At 40.0% G+C, this 27,895-nt stretch overlaps 1 protein-coding gene across 1 annotated transcript; it reads right to left on the bottom strand.

Moving 5' to 3' along the window:
* Window positions 1–1,286: 1,286 nt before the first annotated feature.
* On the bottom strand, window positions 1,287–27,895 carry BAALC (BAALC binder of MAP3K1 and KLF4). Its single transcript, XM_065054169.1, has 3 exons — window positions 27,549–27,895; window positions 8,935–9,104; window positions 1,287–5,220 (listed from the first exon to the last, which is right to left on the bottom strand). The coding sequence occupies exons 1-3, from the start codon at window positions 27,712–27,714 to the stop codon at window positions 5,116–5,118; spliced, it is 441 nt and encodes a 146-aa protein (XP_064910241.1). The 5' UTR covers window positions 27,715–27,895; the 3' UTR covers window positions 1,287–5,115.

The raw sequence follows: 27,895 nt of genomic DNA, 5'->3' as shown, positions 1-27,895 counted from the left end.
CTCCTACATGACTGAAGTACAGAATCATCCTTCTCCTCAGCCAGCTCTTTTTGTTTGTTTGTTTTCTGTCAATCATCCTCACTTCCCATGTCTTGTGTCAGAGAACACTCTGTGTCTCTTGGGACAAGGACTGTCTCATCTTGTGTTCTTACACAGCGACCTCAATAATGAATCTGCTGGGTGCAATTGGTAACAGTGACAAGAGAGGAAGAATGACAAATAGCAATCATTACAACACAAGGAGAGGTGGGTTTTCATTACATGGGCATGTCGTGCCTGATATGAGCATGTCATCCCTTTTTCTTGCAGACTTTATATCTGGATGAGCCCTGAGTAGTACCAGACTAATACTGTATGTCAAAAGTCTTTTTTGTTCACAGGTTACCTCAGGGATGACCTCCTTGGAGAACAAAAGGTTCTAGAAAACTGAGTAGAACCGGGCTTTCTGGTAGCTGTGATAGAACAACACGTGAAATGAAGAATCAGTTGTCCCTACCCCACACAACAGCTATCTATCTACTGTGATCTTAACAAACTTTCCTAGACAATCTCTCAAATAATTTTTGATCCCCAGTGTCTTTTATTTCCTAGCATTTAATTTTTCCAGCTCCCCCTTAAGTCCATTTCTTCTTGTTGCCTTCAATACCTTCTTCGGTCAACATAAAGGAAGACCACAAGAATGCATCCATCAGTGCTCTCTTGGGCACGGAGTAGGCAGGCTTGCTCGGGCTCTCTTGGGGACTGTGCCTGCGAGGCTGCCGAGTGCTTTTTCTGGTCTCTTCCAGACTTTCTTAAAGTGAGGTGCCAGAAATGGCCGAGTGCTTCAGCAGGGACCTTCCTGAGGCTACATAACAGGGAAGGATTGCCTCAGTGTGTACTAAATTTGCTATTCATAGAGCCAGCTCTGAGTTATAACTCTTGGTCTCTTCTCCCCCCCAATAACATGACATCTTATTGGAGATAATGTCTCGGATTGCCAGTTTCTTCCACTTTTGCCATGACAGCAACCTCAAACACTCCCCTTCATAATTACAGAGCTACCATTCCTCTCATTTTTAACCTCATAAGCCTGCTTTGGCAAATACAGCGATTTCTTATGGGGAATACACATATTTTAGCTTCTTTGATGTGACTGCACAGTCCATGAGCCACAGCCTGAGGACATCAGATACAAAAATAATTGATTCCATGAAGAGGAGGCAGGAACCATTCATCATACCTTTGCAGTCTTTGGTCTTGGCTTTTAAAAAAGATAAATCAGCAGCAAACACATGAATGTAAAGTGCACAGAATAATAAACAGACACTTAAAAAATGTTCTTTATTTTAATTTCCAAGTTCAGCTTTCAATAATTTGCAGATAAAATGAGAGTACAAAAATTCTCCCTTTAGTCTAGTTTGAGAGTAGGTAGAGTGTTCATCATTTCCAAATAAAATTAAGCCTGCTTTTTCAAACACCATTTCTATGCACAAGTTATATAGCTCATTCTTTTCATAAGGCATGTAAAACAGATTTCAGTCCAAACATTAACATGTTTTATACTTGGGTGTCAGAATTAAAAATATAACTACAAGGTTCACAAAAACCCATGCCTGAACTGCAGAACAGAAGTACACACTCAAGACACTACACTGTACACACACAGAAACATGCTTATATGAATATATATGTATATGAACATATTAGGAAGATTAAAAAAAATCTGTTTTCTGTTTCGTATGTGATCTTAGCCATTTAGCTAACAATACATTTTAACCCAGTACTCATATGTTGCTTACACACACATTATACCTTCCAATTTTTTCAGTAAAAGATAATTTCTGTCACACAGTAAAATTGTGTGTCTTCCACTCAATGTCATACACTAATGGTGAAATGATTAAATACATTAAGGAAGCATAAGGAACAGAGTGAAGGAATACTGAAAGATAAAATTGCACTGAGTCATTGAGAAGATGAATTTGCCTAATGATGTCTATTGGTAAGGGTAAATTCTCTCTCTTCTTTATCCAATGTCCCCTTTGTTTTGAGTGACTCCATTTCTTGCATATTGGAAGAAAATGTATTTTATATATATGTACATATCAGAGGAAGATCCTATCTATGTGTTGTGTTGGAATTGTGGAAACATAGCAAAGTAAGTTTGTTTCTATTTAAATCCCGAATCATAGAAACTCACTTGATGTTGGCAAATTATTTCAGCAGAAAGTGTGTTATTTCAGTTTAGCTTTAGAAATCCTCCAGTGCGACTGAAGGACATGGAGCAAATCAGGTGGCATAATACCTTTTTGGGGAAAATTGCATTTCAAAAATCCTCTCATATATGAAGACACAGATGTCTGCACGTCCTTTATCTAATAACATGGTTATTTTATTTCATGTGTTTGAGCTGTTTAAATTTGAAAGATGCTACTCAAAGAACTGACCCTATAAGTAAAACTCTTCACTCCTAGGAAGGTCACCTGGAGTGAAGATGTCCAGATCATTCTTTGAGCTTGCTTCTTCCACTAAAACCAGCACAGGAATTTATTTTTAGGACTTCAAATTGTTTTAAGCAGTCTAGACTATATTCTGTCACCCTTAATTATACACAGTGGTATATTATTTCATAAACAAATTGGTTGTTTCTACTGGTGGTTGTCTCTAGCAGAAGAAAAGTGAAGAAAACATAAATATAACCCTATCTATGTGCATAGGCAGGATCCACATCTCCACAACACGTAAGGTCTTTGGAAGCTTGCGCATCAACAACTAAGACGCTACCTAAGACAATGTAATTTATTTTAAGGTAGCACTTAATGAATAAGAATAGTGTTACATGAGAAGAGTTTATCAAGTTGCCGGTAGTTAGGCATGGATTTTACCACAGAAGTTGGATCCAGCCTTTGAATGCCCTAAGGTTAAGTTTCAGGATATAAACAGGTTTATAAGATCTTAAAGTAGCTGAGGAAAGTTATCAGGGGCAGACAGAGGAGTCACCCAGGTCCCTCAGCCTTCATGACTCCACAGCTGCCACCCTGATGGGGGATGTGGTCACCATAAGCAAGTTCTCCAGTATTGTCCGGGTCATTACATACGAAGGCCATCTCCTACTAGCCATCCTGTCACATCTCATGCTCTGAATACGAGACTCAAGAACTGCCTCCCTGATTGCTGCTCACTTGCAGCAAGGCTTGTTTCTCATACCGGTGTTCTCTGCAGCATTGCAGGCTTTCTTCTGTTGTGTGACCCAAGCTATCAGATATGTCTGGTCAGCACGTCATTACAAAAGAAATTTATTTGCTAGTAAATGATCTGCCACAGCTCATTCATCCTTGCACCTGCTCACACTAACGTGGTGAGCTATGGAACAGCTTCTTACACAATGAACCTTCCCTTTTGCCTTCCTTCAAAATCCCCTCTACTCTTTCACATACCAGCATCACTGATCTCTTTCTGTAGTTTCCCTGTATCAGGTGTGTTTATGCTGCACTCTCTGCCAGTAAATCCTTTGAAACAGAAGCAGGTTATGGGTCTGGCACAGATATGAAATATAATGTTGCCAGCAAGTTGGCAGAAAGCCACAACTTGGAGCAACCTGCCCAGACTGCGGTTATCTTACCCATACAACACTATTGTCAATGTATTTCAGTTCTTCTGCCGTACAGGATCACTTACCAGATAACACACTAACCCACAGGAACATTAGCACAAGTTCTTTACCCCTTTTTAGGACATCTAAAAATACATAGTTCTTACATATATTCTGCTGTAAGCAAAAATCTCACACTGCCTCTGGATTTCAGTTCGCCTTTCTGTCACAATAATCAGTGAACAATTCCCTATTGCATAAACTTGTTGCACTCCAAGTAAAATATCACATACTCGTAACACAGTAGCAAGTTATTAACATTATCCTAATACAGAATAAATTAGGATTCAGTCTCACTATTCTGTTTATACCTATTTGCATACATGTAAAAAAGACTTCTTGCAGTTCATACACGGATTTTCTATTCAACAGCATTAGTTTGTTATGAACGACCTTTGAACAGTTATTTTAAATGGCCCCCTGAAGATACTCATATATGTCTGATGGCAGAGGCAAGTAAATTTGCCACTTTTATCTTCATAAACAAACAAACTCACAGAGAATATATACCATTACTTCTATATTAAGAAGTAATATGTTGAATTAATTCCTGGTCTTTACTACACTGAACATTTATATTTCTTTTAGCTGTATATTTATGATGAACATGGAGTGCTATGATACAGGACACTTATTTACAATGCAATTAAATAAGTTTTGCAAGGCAAATCAACTATATCTGATCAAATAAAGCTAATTCTTGGAGTTGTCATTGTTTTAAAAATCATGGTTATTTTCATGTAATGCTAGTGATCAGTTTGAACCTCAACACAATTAAAGGAGCATGTATAGAACAACCAAGTGGCCAGAACCTTACTTGCCAGCTAAGACTAGGAACTTCGAGTAAGGCTGATCAATATGAAAGTTACTGTTTTTAAGACCTAAATTCTGTCAATACAGAAAATAAATTAAAACTAAGTAATTAAAAGATTAATACATAAAAAGGTTACTATATGACTTAACTACATATAACAGATATATATAGTTTAAAAGAGACTTAATGGAAGCCACCTGTGTGTCTCTTTCTGAGATATCTGGGCTTGAGTTTTATGAAAGCAAGTGCTTTAAATTAACTCTGTGGGTTTGAATGTACACACTTGAAACCCCTCACGACTAAAAATGCAGGTTCATGTGCTCATTTCCCGGTTTAAACTGGGAAGAACTGTACCGCCCATCATTCAGCTTCATTCTAACAGCAACGCAAAACAAGACATACACAAGGAGATAACATGACTTAGTAAAAACCAAATGGCATGAATTTTGACTTATGTCTGTGCAGTGCCACTGCTTCAGACAAGTGACATGTGAACATCCTGCAGTGTCTGCAGCTGGTTTCTATAAGACATATTTCTGAAGGCACTCAGCAGCAGCTGCCTGCTGTGTTCAGCATGGAACATGTAGAGATCTTCATGTCTTCAGCAACTGGCGACATTTAAAGTGCAGTGACGGATTGTTAGGTCCATCTTCACCTGCGCTTCGTTTTGTTAATTGGCACAATTCTTTGTTTTCCTTCTGTCGCTTTGTCTGATGCTTTTTGTAATATTAATGGTGACTTCTTTTGCGGACATTTTCTGTGTGTCCCGTTTACTCTGTGAAAGTTTTAAACAGCACAGTGATTCCACACTGACAGCACAAACAGACATTGATGATTACCTCCTAATTTATGAAAACTGGACTACTTAATATACAGAAAGACTCCAGTATTCTTCACACAGTGCTGTGATATGGAGCAACTTTCTCATTCAGCATGGACGCAAGCTTTTATAACTGCTATAAAGGCAGTGGACTCTAGTTGGCTTTGGATCAACCCTCTTGGCTATCATTAGCACCTCTGCACATATGTATTCTAAAAGCGGAGCAAATAGATCTGGTTTCAGTCCAGAAGTGGAAATTAGAAGTTCCTTTTGATGTCACTGGGAGTTGAGTGTGATTAGCCTGAGACAGAATTTTCTCTATTTTACATTTCTTAAGTGAAAATACAGTTTCAAAATAACACTTAGTTCTGTCTGCATATAGGGTACAAGTACAGTATTTACCTTTCAGAGCTTCACCAGATTATTTGCAAATATTAAAGAAGTCATTCCATCTAAGGCATGCAAGTGGATCCCTAATTTAAATTTATCCTTCTCCGTCGCCCAATCTGTCTGCTTATTGCCATAAGCTGCACACTATAGTGCCTAGTAAACAGGATAGGTCTGGCAAAGGACACTCAAAACTGGGCTGGCAGAGACACAGAGCTGAGTTAGGTAGATTTAGTTATTACATTTGCAGTGTTTCATGAGACAATTAGTAATTGTAAAGAATGCCAGGTAAATAAGGCATCGTTTATATGGTAATAGTGCCAGGTGATAAAACTGATAAACTTCCACTGACGTGAGTGAAAAGTACCTATTTATCTGAGAGCAAAAGCTGCTCCTTATTTGCTGCTGTGTATTACTGCAACTTTTTGCAGCCTGAATACAGCTGCTCCCTTGCTATCTGCTCCCCCAGTGCTCCTGTTCACACAAGGACTCTCGAAAGGCTACACACATCACGAAAATCAAACCAGGTCATTGTCAGTCAGTGACATAATCTGGATACCACCTTTGCTTTCAGGGTGCTTGACCATTATATTGTCGTCACTGGTATTACAACTTCTTTCAGCAGCAGCATATTTTATTTCCAACAACGCCATGCAGCACTATAGTCTTGGGGAAGAGTGGCTGGAAAGCTGCCTGGCAGAAAAGAACATTGGAGTGTTGGTCAACAGCCAGCTGAACATGAGCCAGCAGTGTGCCTAGGTGGTCGAGAAGGCCAACAGCATCCTGGTTTGTATCAGAAACAGAGTGGCCAGCAGGACTAGGGAAGTGATTGTCCACCTGTGCTCAGCACTGGTGAGGCTGCATCTCGAATCCTGTGTTCAGTTTTGGGCCCCTCACTACAAGAGACACTGAGGTGCTGGAGAGAGTGCAGAGAAGGGCAACAGAGCTGGTGAGGGGCCTGCAGCACAAGTCTCATGAGGAGCAGCTGAGGGAACTGGGGCTGTTCAGCCTGGAGAAAAGGAGGCTGAAGAGAGACCTTATTGCTGTCTACAACTACCTGAAAGGAAGTTGTAGCATAGAAGGGGTTGGTCTTTTCTCCCAAGTAGCAACTGATAGGATGAGAGGAAATAGCCTCAAGTTGTGCCATGGAAGGTTCAGATTGGATAGTAGGAAAAATTTCTTCACCAAAAGGGTTGTGAAGCAGTCGAACAGACTGCCTAGGAAAGTGGCTGAGTCACCATCCCTGGAGGTGTTTAAAAGATTTATAGATGAGGTTCTTAGGGACGTGGTTTAGTGGCAGTGTTGGGTTAGTGGCTGGATTCAATGATCTAGGTGGCCTTTTCCAACCAAAATGATCCTATGATTCTATGACCCCCACAAGAGGATACTAAAATTTCCCAGATGCAGCCTGTGTCAAACCCTTTCTCTTCCCTTTTGACACCATTAACTGTGCCATGTCATGTAACCAATGGTATAGGTAAGGCAGTAGGATGCTTTAGACTCTGAAGTTGAGAGCTTGACGCCTGAGAATAGAACAAGAAACAAAGATGTAAAGCAGTTTACCCCCTGCTGCCTCACAGACCAATGGCAAAACCCTGAGACCACTGGGTGTTGCATCTCATTCTATTCTGCAACATGTAGAAGTAAAAGAACTGTAGTCAACATGAATATCCAGATGAATAAAATGGGCACTGGCAAACCAGAGCTGGACCCTAACTTAGATACTACACTTTCCCTGTAGGAAAATAAATTTATTTTTTGACTATAAGAAGTCCAGACAAATTAAACTTCCTTTCTTAGACACCTGTATTAGGTACATAAAATAATGTAGATGCCCTACTTATCATCAGAAATGTTCTTTGCAGTGGGTTGCAACAGTACAGATATGTATTACTAAATGTATCTTAGCTACTAAAAGGGCAGGAAGGGCCATAGGGCCCCAGGTCAGGAACCCACACTTCACTGAGAAGTCCCATTACAGTCAACACTCACATTATTAATATGTTGTGGGAATTTGCCCATAGTTCCTTGTAAGTCTAAATACAGAAGTAATTTTCCAATCACTTACAAAATTAGACAATTTTCTTGAATGATATGTCAAGTGTACACTATAATTCTCAAGTATGGCCAAGTCATTTTCAAATTGGATTAATAATTAAGTTAGTTCTGTTCAACCATATCCAATCTGACCAACTCATTTTTCGCTGTGGGATACTGGCTATGACAAGCATTTATGTTTTTCATTTACAGCAAATCCATGGCTCTAGATATCATGCTCCTGTAGAATGTCCCTATACATCTGGGGCTCCAGTGTCTCGTGGAAGGATACAGCAGGATTGAGGTCACTGGGGAATATTTCTGTACTACAGCAGTACAGAAGATATAAATACATGTATCAACATGTTGTTTGGAGGCAAATGCAAGGCGAAGTTCAATCAAATTCCCCTTTTCATTTGCTCAGTCCTCCTGGATTTAAATTTGCCTCCTTTAAGGACCTGGCTCCCAAAAGGGGACAGCTTCTTATGGGGTGGGTGTAGTAGTTCCACCACACAGCATGCTGAGAGGTCTTCCTGTCTGAGAAACTGAGGAAGCACTAAAAAGACATAGGGTTTCAGTTGTTTTAATCTGCAGCAGCTCAGCAGCTGCTACACAAACAGGGCAGTATATGGAAACCTGTGGGACACAAGCAGGTAGGCAACTATGACAGAAGGAGTTCGGGCTTTGGTCTAGCCCCAAAGCCTTGGTTGTTTGTACGTTATTGCTACGCTGGATGATCCTTCTGCAACGTACACAGTAGGTGAAGGGGAGAAGCGGGGAGGGTCTGATCCAAAGCCTACTGACAGTATTGAAAAGACTCCCATTGACTTTCTCAGACTTCACATCCAGCCCTGAATGAACTAGAGATTGTGCAGTGCACACAATTTAAGAAAAGCAGCAATTAAGGAAAAACACGTTCCATTTCTGTTAATTAATTTAAACGGTTTGCACAATTCATGCCACAGCTGGACTGACCTGACAAAAAATAAGTGTAGGGTATTTTTTTCCTGTAACAAATCTATGTGTTACTCTGATTGCTGAATAAAACATCAATTTGTGGCTATTCAGGCCTGAAGCACTGTCAGAGGTGCTGGGCTCAATCATACTGTGGCTGTGGTGAAGCCATTTTTCCTTATCCCAACACATTAAATACAGTTTGGCTGCAGCGAGAAAGATTGTCACAAAAATAAGTTTGGTCTAGTTGAAGCTAGTGCTGAGCATTGGGGAACATAATTATGCTCTTACCTCTGCTGCCCTGAAGCCGTTCTGTCTCTGCGTTGTAGCTCCTGTGCCATGGACCATGGGGGTTGCACACTGAGGAGCACTGTTGTTCCTCTTCTCGGTGCTCAGCGTTCCCGCTGTGGCTGATGCTGCAGTTACACCTGTCTGAGCTGATTTTCCATCCTCCAGAACACCTAGCAGTGACACATGAAATTGGGCAATTAATACTGCGGGGAATTTTATAATGGCAGCTCTGTCTTCCCTTTATTTCTCCACTTTTTTTGATAGCACGAGTCATGGAAAGTGCTGTACGATACTACAGTGAGAACAGCCTACCTGCTTTTGTCATCTTTATCCTCACACTTCACATTATTTGGCCTTTTTCCTATAGCCCATTGCTCTTAGAAACACTGATTCAGAAAACGTGTAAAACCAGTTAATGAGTGCAGCATATCAGTGGCCTTTTGGTCACCTGCAGATCTCCACTGGCTTCTCCACACAGCTGCTGGCTTGATAGAGGATTTAACGAAGGACCCAAAGGGGCTTCTCTTAAATCTGTCTCAGTTCCGGTAAATGAAGGGGTTAGATGTGAGCCTGACAGATGAGACTGGTATGAATGGAGAGATTGCTCTATTTGTGTCCTTAAACATTTTTTTTAATCTGAAGTTGAGGAAAGAAATTAAGGAAAAATATATTTAATACTGTTTTGATTGTCAGAAATTGAATAAATTACTAATTTGCTTTCTTCTCAGCTGTGCAAATGAGTCATGTGTTGTACAATATTAATTGCATTCACAAAAGTCTGTTGTCATTTATGGTGAGTACAGAGCACTAAACATCTGGTTGCAATACTGGGTCTCAAATAAAAATACAAAGAGCTAGTGGGATGCATGACTATAACACTCAATTTTATTTTTTGCAAAGCTCATTTATAAAAAGCTTTATGTTCAAATAGAAAAAAAAAAATATTCACTAACTGGCAATGCAGGTATCAAAACCGGAGGAAGAAGCAAGGAGTCCCAGTTACTAAGGGAAAAATAAATATGAGGGAAAGCAATAACAATTTATAGTTACTTGAAGTGTGCATTGTGTCATCAAAACCTTCTGCTGCGAATTGGGTGGCAATTCAAGCGCAGTATTAGGGGTATTAAAAGAGACATAAAGTCCTGAATTCTGTTCCACATATCTGTAAGAAAAGCTGCTTTATCAGTAGAAAGCAACATCAGTAGCAGATTGCAAAGGCAATGACTGAAATCAAATAAAGTCTTGATATTGAAAATATCTAAAGCTGTGTAAGACTTAAAACATCTGAACACAAAACTAGTCAGTGCATTTCCCTGAGCAGTCAGAAGATGGTGTTAGAGTTTTCCTAAGAGAGTTTAACCTGGAGTGGTGGTCACTAAGAATAGTGCTAAATCATCTGATTTTTGATAGAAAAAAACTTGAGTTGGAAGTTGAAAAAATTACATTAGAGTTTATTTTAAAAATATTTGTCTTTGGAAGATTCCTTTTCTGCTGGATGTAAAACCTAATGTCATTCTCTGATCTAAATCTATGGGCAACTTCCTGTAAGACAAGAGTAAACCTCGCCTCTTCTGCATCTCCCGAAAGTCCATACTTACTTCTGGTTTTGGTCTTGCCTCTTCCTACCACTCTACCGTGGAAGATGTGAGGCAGAAAAATGACTCGGTGCAGAACAGTAAGTGGCACAGACTGGTATAATGGATAAAATAAATTGTCAGGACGGGAGTGGGAGAGGCAATTAGGCATGTGTGAGTCAGGAGTCAGGCCGCGGTGTACTGCTTCACCTTGCAGCGGAGCTGTGAGAACAGGCTTGAGCACAGCTTTGAACAGGCAAAACTCCCTAAGCGCTACATACTAATTCCATTAATTGAATCTTGGATGTTTCAAACACACATAAATTGCGAATTTTTCCTTCTGTGGAGTCATCCTACTAAATTACTTTCCATCATGTGTGCCTTTGGCCATCTGGCCTCTAAGTAAGTTGTCTGGAGAAGCAGCTGTCAGCTGCAGAACCACTTTGTTCAAGGACAATTGTTCATGTATTAGATTGTGTTGCATCTTTTTCTCTCTCACAGAACAATTTTTCTTACATCAGTTCATTTCTGGAGGATGATGGAAAATCTCAGTCCTGAAAATGGTATATTTGGGTCAGTGTTTGTGTTCTGTTAGTTTGCAGCCCAAGCATCCTTGTTGCATCCTGCTTTGCAAGGCTGAGACATTTTTCTGCAATACTTGTCAGAAATGAACCAGATATCAGCACCTGAGCCTTCTGCTGTCACTCCCACTACAGTTTTACAGGTGACCTAGTGGTCACCAGTACTAGCTTACCCTAGCAGTCAAAAAGCTTTTTTGTTTTATTCTGAAATGTGTTTGCACTGCTGAAGTTAAGACACTTTTAGATTTCTTTTTCATTGGCAAACAAGTGATTTACAGAGTAAGCAACAGCTTAGAGGCTTCAGTGATTTGTTCTTTATGTATGAGCACTGAGCAGAAATTACAGTGAGAATGCCTGAGCAGTGTAAGTAAGAGCACAAGATTTGTTGGCAATTCATAAAGTGACAGCTATTTTATAGACTAGAAATATAACACAAAATGCTGATTGCAAAACAGAGATGATGTTAAAGAAGATATTAGGAATACATGACTGCTTTTTAAATAGCAAGTATTTTTGCATTGCTGTTTGGGGTTTGCCATAGTATACAAAAATGGAAAAGTTAACTTTCTTCTTCTGTACAATCTAGAATGTGCAAGCTAGCAGGGGGGTAATGCTCAGGGTCTTGCTTTGGTGTCATTTAAACCAAACTAACTTTAGAGACATTTATGTTATCCCCACAGCATGGGTTTGGTAAATAGCCTCCTTGGTCTTTCATTGTAGAGCTTCACTAGAAGTTTAAACAAATGGTTCAGTAATTTAGTTTTCATTCTCATGTTCTCTGCCAGGACGAACCCTGCCAAAAGTCTGTGGGCATCCTGAGGCCAGGGAAAACAGCAGATCCCATCACAATGATCTGTCAAATCCATATATTTTATTTTTAAAATAACTGGCAAGCCTAGAGTATTCTTATGGCTCCGTTCCTAAAGCTGAGTTTCTGGGTGATCATCAAACCCCCAATAATGTGGTGGTGACCTTTCCCTTAGTAGTCGGAATGGTAGTCGGGGTTTGGGGGACTGCCAGGCCGTTCCCATTATGGGGAGGAATGGATGACAAGGGGCAGGTATTTCATTGCATGTAAACAGGTTTATTTATAAAGAACATGCATGAGCTCTCTCTCAATGGATGTGAGGAGAATACCCAAGCAGCAGCCGCATTACTCTCAAATCCACGTCTATCATTCCAGCAAGAAACATGCTTCAAAGAATTTGCTGTCCCATGGCAATGCATATTGTCATCTTCCTTTTAATGGGCTTGCTGGGCTGCACAGCCGACCTTAGTGCTGTCTTTCTTGCCAGCTCAATAGAAATCCTTTAGGCTGCAGTTTGACAAATGCATCTTTCAGCAGCACCAGGGGGAAAAAAAAGAAAAGGATTATTTTAAACTGAAATCAATCCCCAGACTTTCTTCATCACCCGATGATGCAACCAGTTGGACTGGCACAACATGGGAGGGAGCGCAAGAGTTGAAACAAGCAGCAGAAGGCAGCTAAGGTTGGTGCATTGTCCCACCAAACCAAACCAAACCCAACCCCACTCATCCAGCTACACTCATTCTTCCCGTCGAGTTGCCTTGCTGAGCTCTCTGACTCCTCTGGAGACACAATCACATTGCTCCAAACTGCCTCTGTGGCAGGGAACATAGAATTGTTTCACCCATTTTGCCCAGATTCATTAAGGATTCTTGTTGTGTGTCCCAAAGTCTTCTAAAGAAGTTCCTGGCCCAGAACAAGATGTGATGTGACTGACTGATTACCAATAACTTACAAAGTATGTCTAAAATCTCTTTCACTGAGAAATCTGACTATTTAGACCAAATGATGGCAGTTCAAATAATCTTTTGTTTTGCATATTTTCACATTCAAAATTTGAATATTGAAAAAATAAATTTGCCTGAGTTTTTTTTCCACTAAGATGCTGGCATTAAATTATTGCCTTTTGTTTGAAGTTCCAAAAATACAGAAGTTTTGGAAAATTTGGATGTGGATAAAAATCAACAATATTTATTGAATTTTACAAACCAAACTAAAAATTGGTCCCTAGGATATCTGGATATGTTTTAGCTGTTCCGTAGTTTTAAAGAAGGGTATTTAAGCACACTTTAACACACATCACTATGTAGTCAACAGAAAAACTATATATTGTAAAATCAGAGATATCTCAATACAAGACCAGCAAAACAGATCAAATCTGTCTGAAATATGTATCCTAGGTAAAGAACAACAGGCATATTAAAGGTGATATAAACTCCTAGAAGAGGACAAAGAGAACAGAACATGACAATTGTCACTGGTAACACAAAAATAAAGGCACATGTATTTTTCAGTAGCTCATATAAGCAGTATAAATAAAATTAACTCTCCAAGAACTGCTGCTACTCAAAATTAATAGTTTATTGTAACGCTGAATATTCAAACTGACAGTAAGACACCAAGTTTTTCCAGTCTTTCTGGGATAACCTCCTACTCTCTCTGCTGTAAACATAATGAAAAATTCAGTATACCCAACCAAATATCAAGATAAGCTTTTAGAAGGAAGACTTGGAGCACTTCAATGCTTCTGTTACCTTAATTTTCTAAAATTGTCTTTATTAATTAGCTATAGTTACTATCATTACAATTCCTTGTGTTTCAGAGTATTAAGTCAAATATTAATCACAGATAAGACATGATCGTTTTGTAAAGAAGACAGAAGTTTTCTTCATAACAATTGTAAGCAGCAAACAGTACTTTCAAAGGCCGCCTTCGCTTCCTAAATGCCACTTGGAAATCTGATGCAGATTCACCAATGCCTTCAGAGAAATCCATCCCTGATGCCTTTCTTCCTCCGCTGGCTGTAATTTATGCCCTAACTTCTGTCCCTCAACATCAACCAGGTGTCCTATGATCTTCTTCTCTGCCTCACTTCTCTTCCTGCAGGCTGCACCTCACTTCTTTAAAAGCAAATGTCGCCACCTCCCATCTCCTTCCATGTTCTACAAGACCTCTTAATCTGTGCTAGCATGTGCTTTTTTGTCTACAAGCCCAATCATTTTTAAATTGTAATGAGTTTTCAGAAATTCCGAGACAGCAGCATCCTACAACAGTGAAAAATGAAAACAAGATATATAGTACAGATAAGATTCACTTACATATCACCAAAAATTGAATTACATAATACTAAGGGCATCCCTGCAACGTTTGTTTTCTGTAAGCACTAGGTACTTAAAAGTAATTTATTAATACCGAAGTACATAAGTTCTTAATACCTCAGGCATTTTGTATTTTAGGAGATAAATAATTAAAATTGCACTCCAAAAAGTTGCTCACAGGCTCGCAAGCTTGCATGCATTCAAAGTAATGTATGTTTAAGTCGTCTTTTGTAGATCTCTAAAACCATTTAAATGGGGAAAAAACAGTTTAAGAAAAAATTTCAATGAATTATTTTAGTAAATAAGATGTTCATCACAGAGAAATCAAAGGAAATACGGAATAGAGATTTTAGACATGTACTTCTGATATCTTCAATTATATCATGACAACACTAGTGAAAAAAGCAACCAACCAACAAAAACCCAAACTAAACCCCACCAAAAAAAACCAACCAAATCAACCAACACAAAAAACCCCACAAACCAACAAACAAACCACAAACCAATGAACAAACAAAACAAACAAGGATAACCAATGCATAGACACTCCCATAGTTCTTCATACAGCCTGGTTACACCTAAGGTTTCAAATGATCCTTTATGAGACTCATAAAGAGGAGAGGGTACTTTTACTTTTAAGATTTAACTCTTTCCAACCAGATTTTAGCATGGAAATAAAGATTACATGAAGAAGGGGGAAATTATATAATTAATTCATATGGTGAAATTAAAACTGGAGTAAAAAACAAAATAGTGTCATGGATGAACAGCTGGCACAGAGAGACAAGGGAAAAAGGGAGGTCAATTTTGTGCGTGACAAAAGATAGAGATATGGCTTCCCCAAGGCTTTTTGCTGGACCTTAACTCTGTACTAGAAAGCTAATGTGCATTTGCTAATGATCAAGTATAGGAGAAAGGAACCAGATAGCAACATTTTGGTGTAGCCCTTCACTATCAGGACTACAAGAAACTTTTCAAATCACAGGCAGCACTGAAGGTGGGTCTGCCTGGATCTCATTGCACAGACCTTGTCGACAGAGCAACATCTCAGTAAGATCCAAAACCAAACTGAAATTTCTCTGACTAACAAATATTAGAAATGCTGCAATAGCTAATACTGGCAAGAAATTCGAGATGGTATGAAGCCTCATAGCACAGAGGCAAAATTACTTTTGGCCAAAATGATCAGACCTTTCTGGAGAAAATCATTGCACATGTGCTTGCCACAATACTCTCCCGCCTGTATTTAAAGCAGCAGGTAGTGGCCAAAACAGGACATGAATTCTGACCCAAACACGCTATAGATCTGACACAGGGCTGTGGGCTCTGCTACTGAATAACAAGCACGTATTTGGTTGAAGTGAGTAGCTGTTGATTAGTATGCTAAATTTATATCTTTGGAATTGACTACAAACAAACCAGTAAGGTTCAATTTTCTGGTTCAGCAACACCCTTTTTTATTTATCTTGGCTGTTATCTCATGAATAATGCAGACAATGTCATTTTAGAAAATGCCTGCATAATAAAATACTGCATTGTAAAAACAGACTCTGAGAAAACTCACAGTAAAGACAAATGAACCATGTTAGCACAACATGCAGCTGCTTCCAGAGGAAATATGTATTTGTTACCATCACCTTCTTACTTTTAATGCTAAGTATAGAGAGCACTGAAATACCTGTTTTCTGTACCTGTTTTCCTGATTTCGTGTTTGGGAAAACAACGTAGCTGCAGGCCTGAGTGCTGGTATGCACTTGAGGGGCAGAAGTAAAGATAGCATGGATCCTATAAAAAATGAACGGAGTGGAGGTTGTGATAAAAGTTTAAGTCATTTCCTACAAAACAGAAGCCTCAGGGATGAAGCCAGAAAATTGCTCAGGAAAGTGCAATAGTTTTTTTTCTTAATGAGGAAGAATTTAGAAACTTTCAGGCATAGGTGAGAGTGGTTTTGTAAGGCAGGACGAAGGATCCAGAAGATCTGCAGAGGGAGGACCTGCTGCAGCAGGAAAATATCATCAGAAACAATGTTTTGTATTTATTGAATCAGCAAATACAATAACACAATACATTTACTGCCCAGACATTCAGAGAATCCAGAAGTATTTATCTGAACTGTAATTCAATATAAACTATAGAGGGTGAAGCAAAGCAAAACGTGTGCTGGTGTGTGGCAGGCGTGGGGATGCTGTGATCCTCCCTCCCCACTGCTCGCCCTAGAGCACCACCAGTCTCTTCATTCTCCATTTAGATGGTATCTGCTTTACTTTCAGCGCTAAGGGAAGTAGGTGATAAGTAAGAGGAAATTCTGTATCTATGCAAGACAAGGGTGCTCAGGTAATAGCTTATAGCAGAAGGCAAATCAGACTCTGAGATCCTGATCTGGCCATGGTTTTGTCACGTTCAGGAGCCTTACAGAATTACGTTATTTTGTAAGATTATGGTATTAAATGTCAAATTCAGTACAAAAAGAACTGGCTCACGATGAATATGTTTAATGCTTTTAAATGACTTTACTCACATTGGAGACCAAGCACTACATCTTGTGACAGTTTTGGTGGGGAGGTTTGCTTATTTATGGATTTCCTGCCACTTCGTTTCTGAGCATAAAACAAAGAGGATACCTATGGATTTCTGTATTTCAAAACTTATTTTACCATTGCCAGCTTGAAATGAGGCAAGAGGCTCCTCTTTTTTAGATAAAAGGAATTTCTAAAAGATTTTAAAACTGTAATTTAACATGCACATGCATAAATAAGCATCTGATAAATAGCTCTTAAAGTCTGGCCAGATTTATTACTGTAATATGAAGATTTCTATTAGAGAGCGTTCAAGGATTCTAGCAGACAAATAGAATACAAGAAGGGCAGCATTAAAGCTGCAAACCTTGATATTTCTTACATGGCCTAATTTCCCATGTACAGGCAGACGTTAAATCTTTGTATATTGCTATATTTTTATTTCAAATTATGGTATAGTGTCATGATACGACAGTCTTGTAAACAAACTTAATGGTGTTGCACCCACATCTGTGAAGTGAAAGGTGAATATAAAATTCATATTTATTCCAAATAGAAAAAGCGCAGTGCAACACCCTTTAACAAGGCATGATCCTGTCAAAGCTCCAGACTAAGGATACTACATGGAAGACAGTCTCCAGAAGCAGAATGAGAAGGAATTGGTCTGACCATGAAGGGAAGATAGAAAAGGTAAACTTGAGAGTGATCAGGGTGCTAGGGAAGGACATAATGGCAGAGAGACAACAGGGTTTGATGGACAAAGAAACAAATGTTAATAAGTGGAATGGGAAAAAAAAACACACCTGAATTTTCATTATATTGTGGAATAAGAATTTTGGAAGACATTGAAAGCTGAGTACATCTTATGCCCGGGAACATCACAAGATGGAATGGATCAAGGAACATAAACAGTGCCAGAAACAGATCATTCATTCCTCCTAAGTGAAAAACTAACATACAAATAGCAAACTGCTGAAAGGCTTTTCATAATACTGCATTTTAGAAGAACAGGCAGAGCAGGGATCTGCTTCTCCACATGCATGTACAGGCTATGTTTCAGTACATGAAAAATTTGCATTAAAATGACACCCTCCATGCACAATACTTCACACCAAAGGTCAGCCTGTTTTCCAACGGTGGTTGCTTTTGGCTCAGTTCCTGTCTGACCCTTTCACTGAGATTCAAAGAAAGAAGTTCCCATGACAGGAAAGCCCTGTGTGAGAGGGAGAACAAGCGGCAGGCTGCTGGCCCTCTCTCAGCCATCCTTCCCACAGCTGTGCCCACCCTGTGTGCAGACAGGTTCTGAGGAGCGGCTTAGATTTGTAGATGTTCACATGGTCTTTCCTTCTCCTTCAGGACGCGGTAATGAAACATCATTCGTTATGCTTTAGACTAATTTCCAACACAGAAATGCAAAGTATTATTATCATTCTCATTACCTAGCTAATCATGCATGGAATTTTAAGATGATTAGATAGTATCATTTCAATTAATCATACTGAGGAGCATCAAAAATATTTAGGCAGACTAAACAGAAATCCTCATGAAAAGCATCTAAATGTACATGAAACTTGAGCTGAAATGACTTCAGTTTTGCTCACCAAGATTCAGCAGCTGGAAATTGAAGCTACAGGCCCCAGGTAAGACATTAGACATGTATTTTAACTAGGAGTCATTAGTTACTGCCCTAATTTACAAAGACTTAGGCAAAGTATTAGCCACTGAAAAGCTGTAAATTAAGTCTGAATGTCCCAAAGGTGTGCTCCGTATGGGAAATAATTCAAGAAAGACTAGTGGGCTGTATGGCCAGATGACATTTTCAGCCTTAAAGTCTATGAATATATGAAAGGATACCGTGACTGCAATCATAAAATCCTTTGGCTTAAGGTATCTGTATGCATGTTAAAAAATTACCACTCACATTTAGTGTTCATCCTAAAATGAGGGCACTAGCTGTGTTAAAACCTAATGTCATCAGCTGTTAACAATCTACTAGATAAATCTATGAGATTTTTTTCGTCTTTTCCACAGACAGTGTAAATGCTCAGAAAGCACTGGGGCACCAGCCTTGTGCAACTGACAGAAATTCATACTTTCAGCACTGCAAGTGCCTGAAACAATTCTGGTGGCCCCACTGGGAGATACTAGCAGTTTATGAGAATGACAATTGCAACACGAGGACAATATTCAGATGAAATATACAGAGACAGAAACACAACCATATGCATTGCTAGGAAACTGGTAAAAAAAAAAATAAAATCAGTCAATCAATAAAGGGATTGGCTGTTTATTTTGTGCTTCAGTAGCTAGCATCCCCTGAACAGACTAGCCTAAATCCATGATCCTCTGGGAGGAACGAGAGGCTCAGCATTACTTCTTTTTCTTCAGCTGCTTAAAATATAAGGCTCAGTCAAGCAAACAGCAATGCAGAGACAATCCAGATGGGCTCGGTGGATTCAGGAAAATTTGAAATGGAAAATCCTGCCCCTCAGCCTCCAGCTGCTCATGCTGGTTGATCAGTAGAATGTTGCTCCTCTATCTACCTGTTTGTTTTACTTTTAACCCGTATTTTCCTAAACAGAAAAGGCAATGTAACAATCTAGAGATGGAATTATGCTTGTACTCATCAGATAATAAAATCAGGATAGGAATGCATTATTTATTTACATACAGTAGAGGACCAAGCCACTTGTTTCATACAAGGCTGCTGCTGAGAAATGCACACAATCACACAGCTTTCAAAATATTCTCTGCATAATCTAGAAGAGAGCGCTGCTTTATGTGAGCCAAACAAAAAGCCTTACAATAAGCTTGTGGCTTCAGTCATTCGTTTGCTGAGTCTTAACTTAGTTCTGTTTTTATTACGAAATATATTTCTACACCTGACTGCAGGTGCAGAAAAGAGGGATTTCTGCCACTTAAATGCTGCATTACTGTAATATGTGCTCATTGTGGAAATTTTGGAAATTTTAATCAATGGCCAATGAGGTAAACTGCACTCTGAACTGCGTTTCCTGTATGAAATACATTACACCTCTACTTTGAGACTAGCAGGAGTCTTCACTTAAACCTAATTCCATTTTTAAGTGTTAGTTTTGAACTAGACATTCCTAAACTAGAAAATACAGGATTAGAACTGGCCAGAAAGTATAAATTCATTGCTGAGGAAAAGAACAAAGAATTTTTAAATGTCCTGAATCAGGATATAAAGGGAGAAAAAAAAAAAAAAATAAAAAGGAGAAGAGAGAGAACTTTTTCCGCAAGAAGGAGTATTTTGCTGAGCAATTTTGTCCTGAGCATCCTCCAGGCAGGACCCGTCATTGACAAAAACCACGACTCAGGTTTCCTGCTCAGAGCCTTTCAGACAGTGTCCCTTTCTCACCATCCCTCCTCCCCAGCACTGCTGCAGAGGCGGAGGGAACAGCTCTTCACACAGTTAACAACATCGTTTTGACTCTGTAACTAAGGAAATTTTTCTCATGAAGGATTTCAATGGTGCAAGAAGGATTTTTTTTTCCACTGGAAAATTGTCCAGAGAGAAGGTTCCAAATCATCTCTTTAGCAAATCATCACTATTGATGCTCAATGTCCTGGTATCATGATGGCTAGGAAAGCCTTTTATGTAACTCAAGTGTTCATGCACATCGCATTTTTAGTGAATTTATTTTATTTGCAGGTAAATGACTATATTGGGGCAAGCTATGGGTGATCAGTCCTAGTAGATCTGCTTTAGACTGCAAGAGGGATTTAGCAAGAATGTTGGCCATTAGTTAAACAGGAATTAATCAGAGACCAAGAGAAAAGGTATCATAGTATATTTTAAAAAATGTTTTTACATTATTTTTTCCCAGTTTTTGCCATGCTTTGAGAGAATCCCAGAGGGAGAAAGTGCAACCAAAGAAGAAGCGGGCAGCTGGAGATTCCTGCCCAGCCCCTGCCGTCTCCTCCTGCCGCAGGGACACGGGGCGGCTGCTCCCACCTGAGCCACCAGGACCTTGCAGGAGGCTTCACACAGCACCTGAATGTCACTAACCGCCTACCATTAAACGAGACTGAAGTTTTTCAGCAGTTGAGTATAATACATCTAACAAGATAGCAAGCTGGAGGCTCATAATAGAATAAATTTTCTCATCTGTCAATTATTTATGATACTTTAAAAAATTTTGCTTGCTATAGACGCTTCCTTTTTATATCACAGTTGATATTTATTAACAAAGCATTCATTTAAAAATACTTTTAGAGGTAGTGGAAGGAGGTTGCTTAGTATGCTCTGATAAGCCAAATAAGTATCACTGACACTTATCAACTGAATCAACATAATGAAATAAATACAACACCCACAAAGCATATGATTACACAGAATGGCCATAGTGCAAAAACAGCGGCAGCAACAGTCCCATCCAAATTAATGACAACCCCTACACATTATTTCAAACAACATTCACATCTGTAACAATCCTTCTCTTATTGCAAAAAGCTGAAGCACGAGTGGTCTCAATATCAACAGGACTTTTCCATGCTTGAAAATAAGGGGATGTTTAGTTTTGGGGGGTGAGATGGAAGGGCGGGATGACTCAGAGATATAAAATGAAAATGCCAAAGTTCTCTGACAATATGTTGAAATATTTTGTTGCTTCCAATCGGTATTTCAGCTTCTGTTCTTAAATGACATCTGTACCTATGTGAAATTAAGACAGTATTAAACTACCAAGTAACAGCAAAGGTGAAAATGTACAGAGAGTGAGAATTAACAGCTATAGTTGGGCTGAAAAAATGTGGTTATTACAAGAAGATATATTTATTGGCTGAGTCTAATTTTCCCAATAATTTTAATGCTGTCTTGTAGTGGAATAAATACTGGTTTAGGCCAATACTGGAATCTTTGATTAGTTTCTAACCCAAGTATATGTATTGAATGAAGAATAGCAATCCTGAGTAGTTTCAAGTCAGTGGGTTGACAGCCATTGTTTGTTACAGAGATTATCCATTTAATTCTATTGTTTTCCTCTATTGCTACCTAAGGTCCTTTATAATTCCCTAATCTATAGGCAGAAATGTCATTTTTTACTGGCAAAAATGTTTATTTTTCTATTTCTGAGGGAGCCATACAGCTAGGCGGTGCATCCATGTTATTTCCCTTCTATCCTGCACTCCTCTCCCACAGAAGTGCTGGGAAAAGTTTGAGTAGAAGTCCCTGTAGCATTTGGGAACGGTGAACTCTTCTGAAGCTGCAGGGTCTCTGGGCTTTTCCATTGCTTTGGTACTGAGCTTGTACCTGCCACACTGACAGCAAGGTTTGCTGTTTATGTGGTCTTCCAGAGTCACAGAGGAATGGCACAAAACTAGGTGCCATTCAGAAAGAAACCCTTTGAAGAATAGCCCTACCAAATCATGCTTTTAGGAAAGTGATTTTCAGGGGGCTTTGAAGCCAATCATCTTCTTGTGCAGATGGAAGCACCTACACAAACCCACTCTAAAGAGGCACTTTACACATATAAAAAGTCTGTTACCCATCCATATAAATGTTAACACATGGAAAGCTGGTGTACAAAGTTGAGCAGACACACAAGAAGGCTGCTCTCTGAAAGCTAGATGGTAAAAGATCCAAAAGCTTTTTCTCCCTACTAGAGTATGCTATTTTAGATTTTCTTCCCCTTTTTGTGTGATTTAGAAATGATTCCTCAGTACGACCCTCCATACAGAGTCTAGGCAGAGATCATGTAATTAAAATCCAGAAACAATATTAAAATGGGATCCTTTAGCAAATGCCATGTCATTATATCCAAGGTCTGGACTAAGGCGGAATAGGGAATTACTGTAATACGTCTACAGCACAGGAAAAGGCTGTGTTTATTCACTTTTACTGTAAAGCTGTAATATGGTTATCTCTTTAAAAGATCACATGTCAGAATCACTGCTATAATTGTTTCTTAGATATACCAGATTTTGAACTAACTCGTTAATAAAAGAACAAGAATAAATGGGCATAAGAGCATAAAGCGATACTGTTATACCCACATTACGCACTAGCAAAAGTGATCCCGCTTTGGCTCTTAAATGAAAATCATGTTTTTTTATTAAATACCCCTCTGCAGTCTGATTTAAGAGAAACCATCTGCTGCACGGAATAAGTTCTTCATTTACAACCTGATGCTTGCTTATTCATTTCTGTGCAGCCCGTAGTGTGGTGTATACCTGGTAAAGGAAAGCGCAGATGGCTGCAGTGCCAGGCCCGGTTGCCATGGCAACCTGTGCTCCCACAGCCGCGCTCCTTGGCTGTGGCCGCTGCCGGCCTCTCCACTGCAAAGGATGGAAAAGCGATTTTCAAAAACTTCTCCATGGAAAGTTACCTCTGAAACCCCAGCTCCTGCACCCTGGGTCTTGACCGGAGTCTAACTGCAAAGATGAACCTGGTCTATAAAACTTCACAGAGTTGTCACAGGAGAGCAGAGCAGCAGCATAGCGGGTCATCTAAGCCAAGAATTATCCATCAATGCTCAACTATATTAAAGGCAACTATGTAAGATACTGTTAGCCAGCCAGATTGCTAGATACTGATAAAAATTCTCCTTTATTCCTCTGATTTTCTTTATTTATTTTACAAAGGACTCAATTCTACTCCCACTTTGTAGCTGTTTTGCAGATGTCTTTGCTAGGGGATTGAACCGATCCTAAATTGCAGATTTCATTCCTGACAGACCGCTGACTGCAGGTACATTTGCTGATGCCATGAGCAAGTTTTCCTCCCAAGTGCATCTGGTGAGTGTGGGAAAACTGGATAATGCTTTTCTTTAATATGCTTCAGGAGAAAAGACTTTACTACACAAATAGTGCAAAGTACGAAGAAAAAAAAACAATTGCTTTCAAAGCCTTAGCCGATACTGTGAGTCAGGTAATAATAAAAAATAAACAAACGTTTTATTAGTTGAGTCACTGAACAAACGGGTCCCAAGGCAATCAATATGCAGTCTTTCAGTTCTGGTGCAAAATAATTATTTTTTACTTGCTTGCTACAACATTTAAAAAGTAATTATTTTTATTTGCATTTCAGTAACAATCTCCAGCCAAGACTGGGGCCTTACTGTGCTGATTGCTATTGGTAAACAGTAAGAACAAATCCCGTCCTAAGGAGTTCGCAGCCCATGAGCTAAATATGATTGCAAGGTCTCTCTGACCGTGAGGTAACATGCTGCTTTATTCACTGTGAGGCACTTTCAAGTATAATAAAAAAATTTTTAAAAAATAATTTAATACAGCAGCTAACTTAGACACTGAAAAGTAGTAATAAGGTGAGTTAAAGCCTGCTTTAAAACAAAACAAAGTTAATTTTTGTTATAGTTGATATTGAATGGGTTTATAAAGCACTTTTACAGTACTGGTTTCCGTTAGGAAATTGTGCATCTTAAGTTACTAGCCTACACACATATATACACACATACGTCAGCAAGTATATCTGCACATATATATCAGCAAGTTATCCCAATACAACATAGCAGGCTATCCAAATGTGTTCCAAAATACTCAACAGTTCTTGTGTTAGTTCAACCTTTTCCCTGTGGTTTACTTGTAATCCATGGTGACTGCCCTGGGGACTCTCCTGCTCCTACAGATTCTTATTTCCCCAGAAAATCATTACTTGTGCTAACACTTCCACTTAGCTGAATCAGTCCCCCAAAAAGGGAAGGCAATTTGTGCAAAGGGCTGCAAGGATCAAGGAACGGTTACTAGGCAGAAATGTAGACTATTATTTTCCCCAGCTATAGCTTACGCAATAGCTGAATCCTGTGAAAAGTTCTCCGCTAACATAGCAATAGATGTTCTTAAGAGAAACTGCTCTATTGTATGGGCTCACCGTGAGTCTTCCCTTTTTTTTGTCCTTCCTGGAAGCCACTCACCCTATGAACAGCATGTACGCTTATCTTTTAGAAGATGTCTTTCAATTTCACCACCTGCAGTGCTTCATTAAGTTATTTGTTACTTTTCTACCCCTCTTCAGCTGTATCAATTTACCCTGTTCGCCATTGTCAAAGCCTCAGCAGTGTACTGCAACAAGTTGCTACCAGCTATAGTCATGGCCCTTAATGACTTGTCATGAACATAGGAACAGTTGTCTGTCTTATTTTAGCTATATTATAACAACTTGTATTTTCCTGTATGTTTTCTTGTAAAAAATAGGGAGATTGAAATATATTTTATTAAAATGGATGTATTTTTAAAAATGTAGGGAAGTGAACAAATATTCTAAAAAGGAATTGGTTGAAATAGGAATAAAGGAAAAGCAAAGGTAAAATTAAAAAAACTCATTGCTTCTTTTTTTGATTTAATAATATTTTAGCTTTGAAAATGATTTAGTAAAGATACAAGCATTTGGCTATGCAAATACATATAGTTCAAGTGAGAGCAGACACAGAAAGCTAAATATGCTGACTGACGGAAAGAGATGGATATAATGATATATTGAGGTGGGATGAGATAACTAAGACTAATACATTTTCCTCATTGATATGCTTGCTGATCCTGCAGACTATCCCTGAGTGATTGACCTCTCTCTCTCCATTTTGATCAATATCTGGTGGTGTTTTTTCCACTTAATAGAAACACGTTGACAATCACAAACACTTTTCACTGCTTTTGGCTTTTTTTCTGAAATCTTTCCTTCATCCTGCCTCCAATTCTCTCTCTTTACAGAATTTCACTGATGTATTCCAAGTGAAAAGTGACAAAGAACAACTTCATCCTCTTATCCCCAGCACCGCTGGCTGGTTCCCCCTTCCCCAGCTGCTTCCTCCCTTTCTATGTCCCAGTTACAGAAATTTACTACCTCCACTTAGGCCAGCCTCACATACCATCTCCTCATCTCCCCCATTCTGCACTTATCCCCCCCTTTACTCTTCCCTTTTGTCTCTCACTCTTGGTTAGTTTTCAGTTCTCACAATAAAGGCATGTTTTCCTCTTCAGGTCTTAAACCCATACTTGACCTCATTTTCCCCTCCGATTGCTGCTTCCTCTCCCTTTCATCTGTAAATTCACTGGGGTACCTCTCTTTATTCCTTTCCTACCTCTGGCCTTACCCTACAACAGTTCTCAGTGACTTTCTTTATGACTTTCAAGGGACTGATCAGGACCAGTGTGGTGGATTCCTCAGGTTCCTTAAGCTGCTGCCACCATGGCTGTGTTGAAGGATTTATCTCACTCTTCCTGAAGCCCTACTAATCCTTCCTTTGCTCCTACTCTCCTGTACTCTTCCTCTACAATATCTTCTGCAAGATTTTCTTGTAACAGTTTCTCTTACCCTAATGAGTCTCTATTGGACTTGAGTGTTGTTCTCCTTATCTCTGGTATTCTCATCTGTAAACACAAAGTCAGTTATCACATGTTTCTAGGAAGAATACTTACTGATCTACCTCTTTACCACCTCCTATTCAATATAAAATCTTGGACTATCTGGCTTCTGTTTATGATGTTTAGGCACCAACTCAAAGTAAACATGGTTAAGATAATACTGAGCCTGGGTACAGAGCTAATGCTTGCTGTGTTTAGCCTTCATTGCTGGAGATAAGACTCTCACCTGTGATTCAGCCGTTCCACCCAGTATCATCTTGAACCTCTTTAAATTCCTTATATAGTCTTCTTTAATACAGCATTTCATATATCAACTTGCCTTCAAATTCTCATAGTTTCACATGTGATTATTACGAAGTCTTTCTTTAGCCTTCAGGAGTACAACACAACCCTTCTCCCTCCCTGTCATATTTCAGTCAGCATGGAGTCATCATCTCCCTGTTCCAGTTGGACAGCGATGCCCATCTTTGTGAATTTTCACTCCTGCACTTTCATGATTTCTTCCTGGTTCTTTGTAGCTCTCTATAAAAGTCTGCAAAGCTACTTCTTTTCCTCAGAAGCTGCCTATAGGCATTTACTTGCCTCTTGAGCAAATTGTAATCTATCTGGGACAGTGACCATTTTCATGTTATGTTTGTACAACATGCAGCACGACGAATTTCAGGACTGAGGCTGAGACTTCTAGATACCACTGTAAAACATAGTATTTCTGAAAACATTTAAACCCCACACGAGAGCAGAGCTCCTCATTCGCTTCCGTATCTCTGTCCCTACTGTAATACCTCAGGTGCACAACTACAAGTGTGCCACACTGGCAAGAGCTGGGAAGTTCAAACTTGCAGGTTAGCTCCTGTGCAACCCATCATCTGATCAGTTTTCTGTGTAGCATCCTAAATTGAGGTAGTGTGGAAGAAGGCTGGCATATCACAACCTCTTTGTTATTTTAAAACTACTTCCTAAATTACTTGTTTTGGAAAAAAAAAAAAAAAGAAAAGAAAAAAAAGAAAAAGAAAAAAAGCAGCCATGTCCATGTATTCCACAAGCAAGAGCCTCAACAACCAACCTCTCTTCCCTTCTGGTGACATCGTTACATAGTTGATGACATCTATATGCCCCCTCTCGTAACCGAGCACCACCGTGAGAAGGTCTCTCGGTACCGAACAAGCTCTGTGGGAGGAAAGCCCAGGGCGCGGGTGGCCGGTCCCGGCGCGTTGCCCGGGAGTTGCGGGGCCGCAGGGAACGGCGGATGCTCCGGACGCACCGGCTGCCGGGGCGAACCCGCCGTGTTTTCAAGCACAGACTTTGGCGTCTGCATTTCTTGGCACGGATAGAAAAATACGTTCGAAAAGCAGGTAACGCGGATAGATAGGCGGATATACACACCCATACACACTACATATATATATGTGTATGACAGTCTCTTCCCTTCCCCGCCGGCCGGCCCGCGGTGCCCACCGCGGCGGGTCCCCACTCACCGGGGTGCGGGGCGGCCGGCTCCCGGCCGCCGGCCTCGGCGCTGCCGCCCTCCTGCGGCGGGCTCTCGGAGTCCGTGTTGGTCAGCCAGGTGGACTCGGTCTCTCGCGTCCAGCTCTCGTAGTAGCGGGGCTCGATAGCGTCGGCCCGGCTGCCCCCGCAGCCCATGGCGGCTCCCGCTCGCTGCTGCTACCGCCCGTGCACGGTTCCGCCGCCGGGCACGGCTGCCGGCTGCCCCTCCACCCCAGCTCACGCCCTCAGCCCCATCCTCGCTCTCCCAGTTCTCCTCGGCTTCGCTCGCCCTTCTCCCCCTCCTCCGCGGCTTTATCATCTCCACTAGCGCCCCCCT

Source organism: Columba livia, chromosome 2 (assembly GCF_036013475.1).
Source record: "Columba livia isolate bColLiv1 breed racing homer chromosome 2, bColLiv1.pat.W.v2, whole genome shotgun sequence".
In the NCBI taxonomy this organism is placed as follows: Eukaryota; Metazoa; Chordata; class Aves; order Columbiformes; family Columbidae; genus Columba; species Columba livia.
This window is presented reverse-complemented; position numbering and strand designations above follow the sequence as displayed.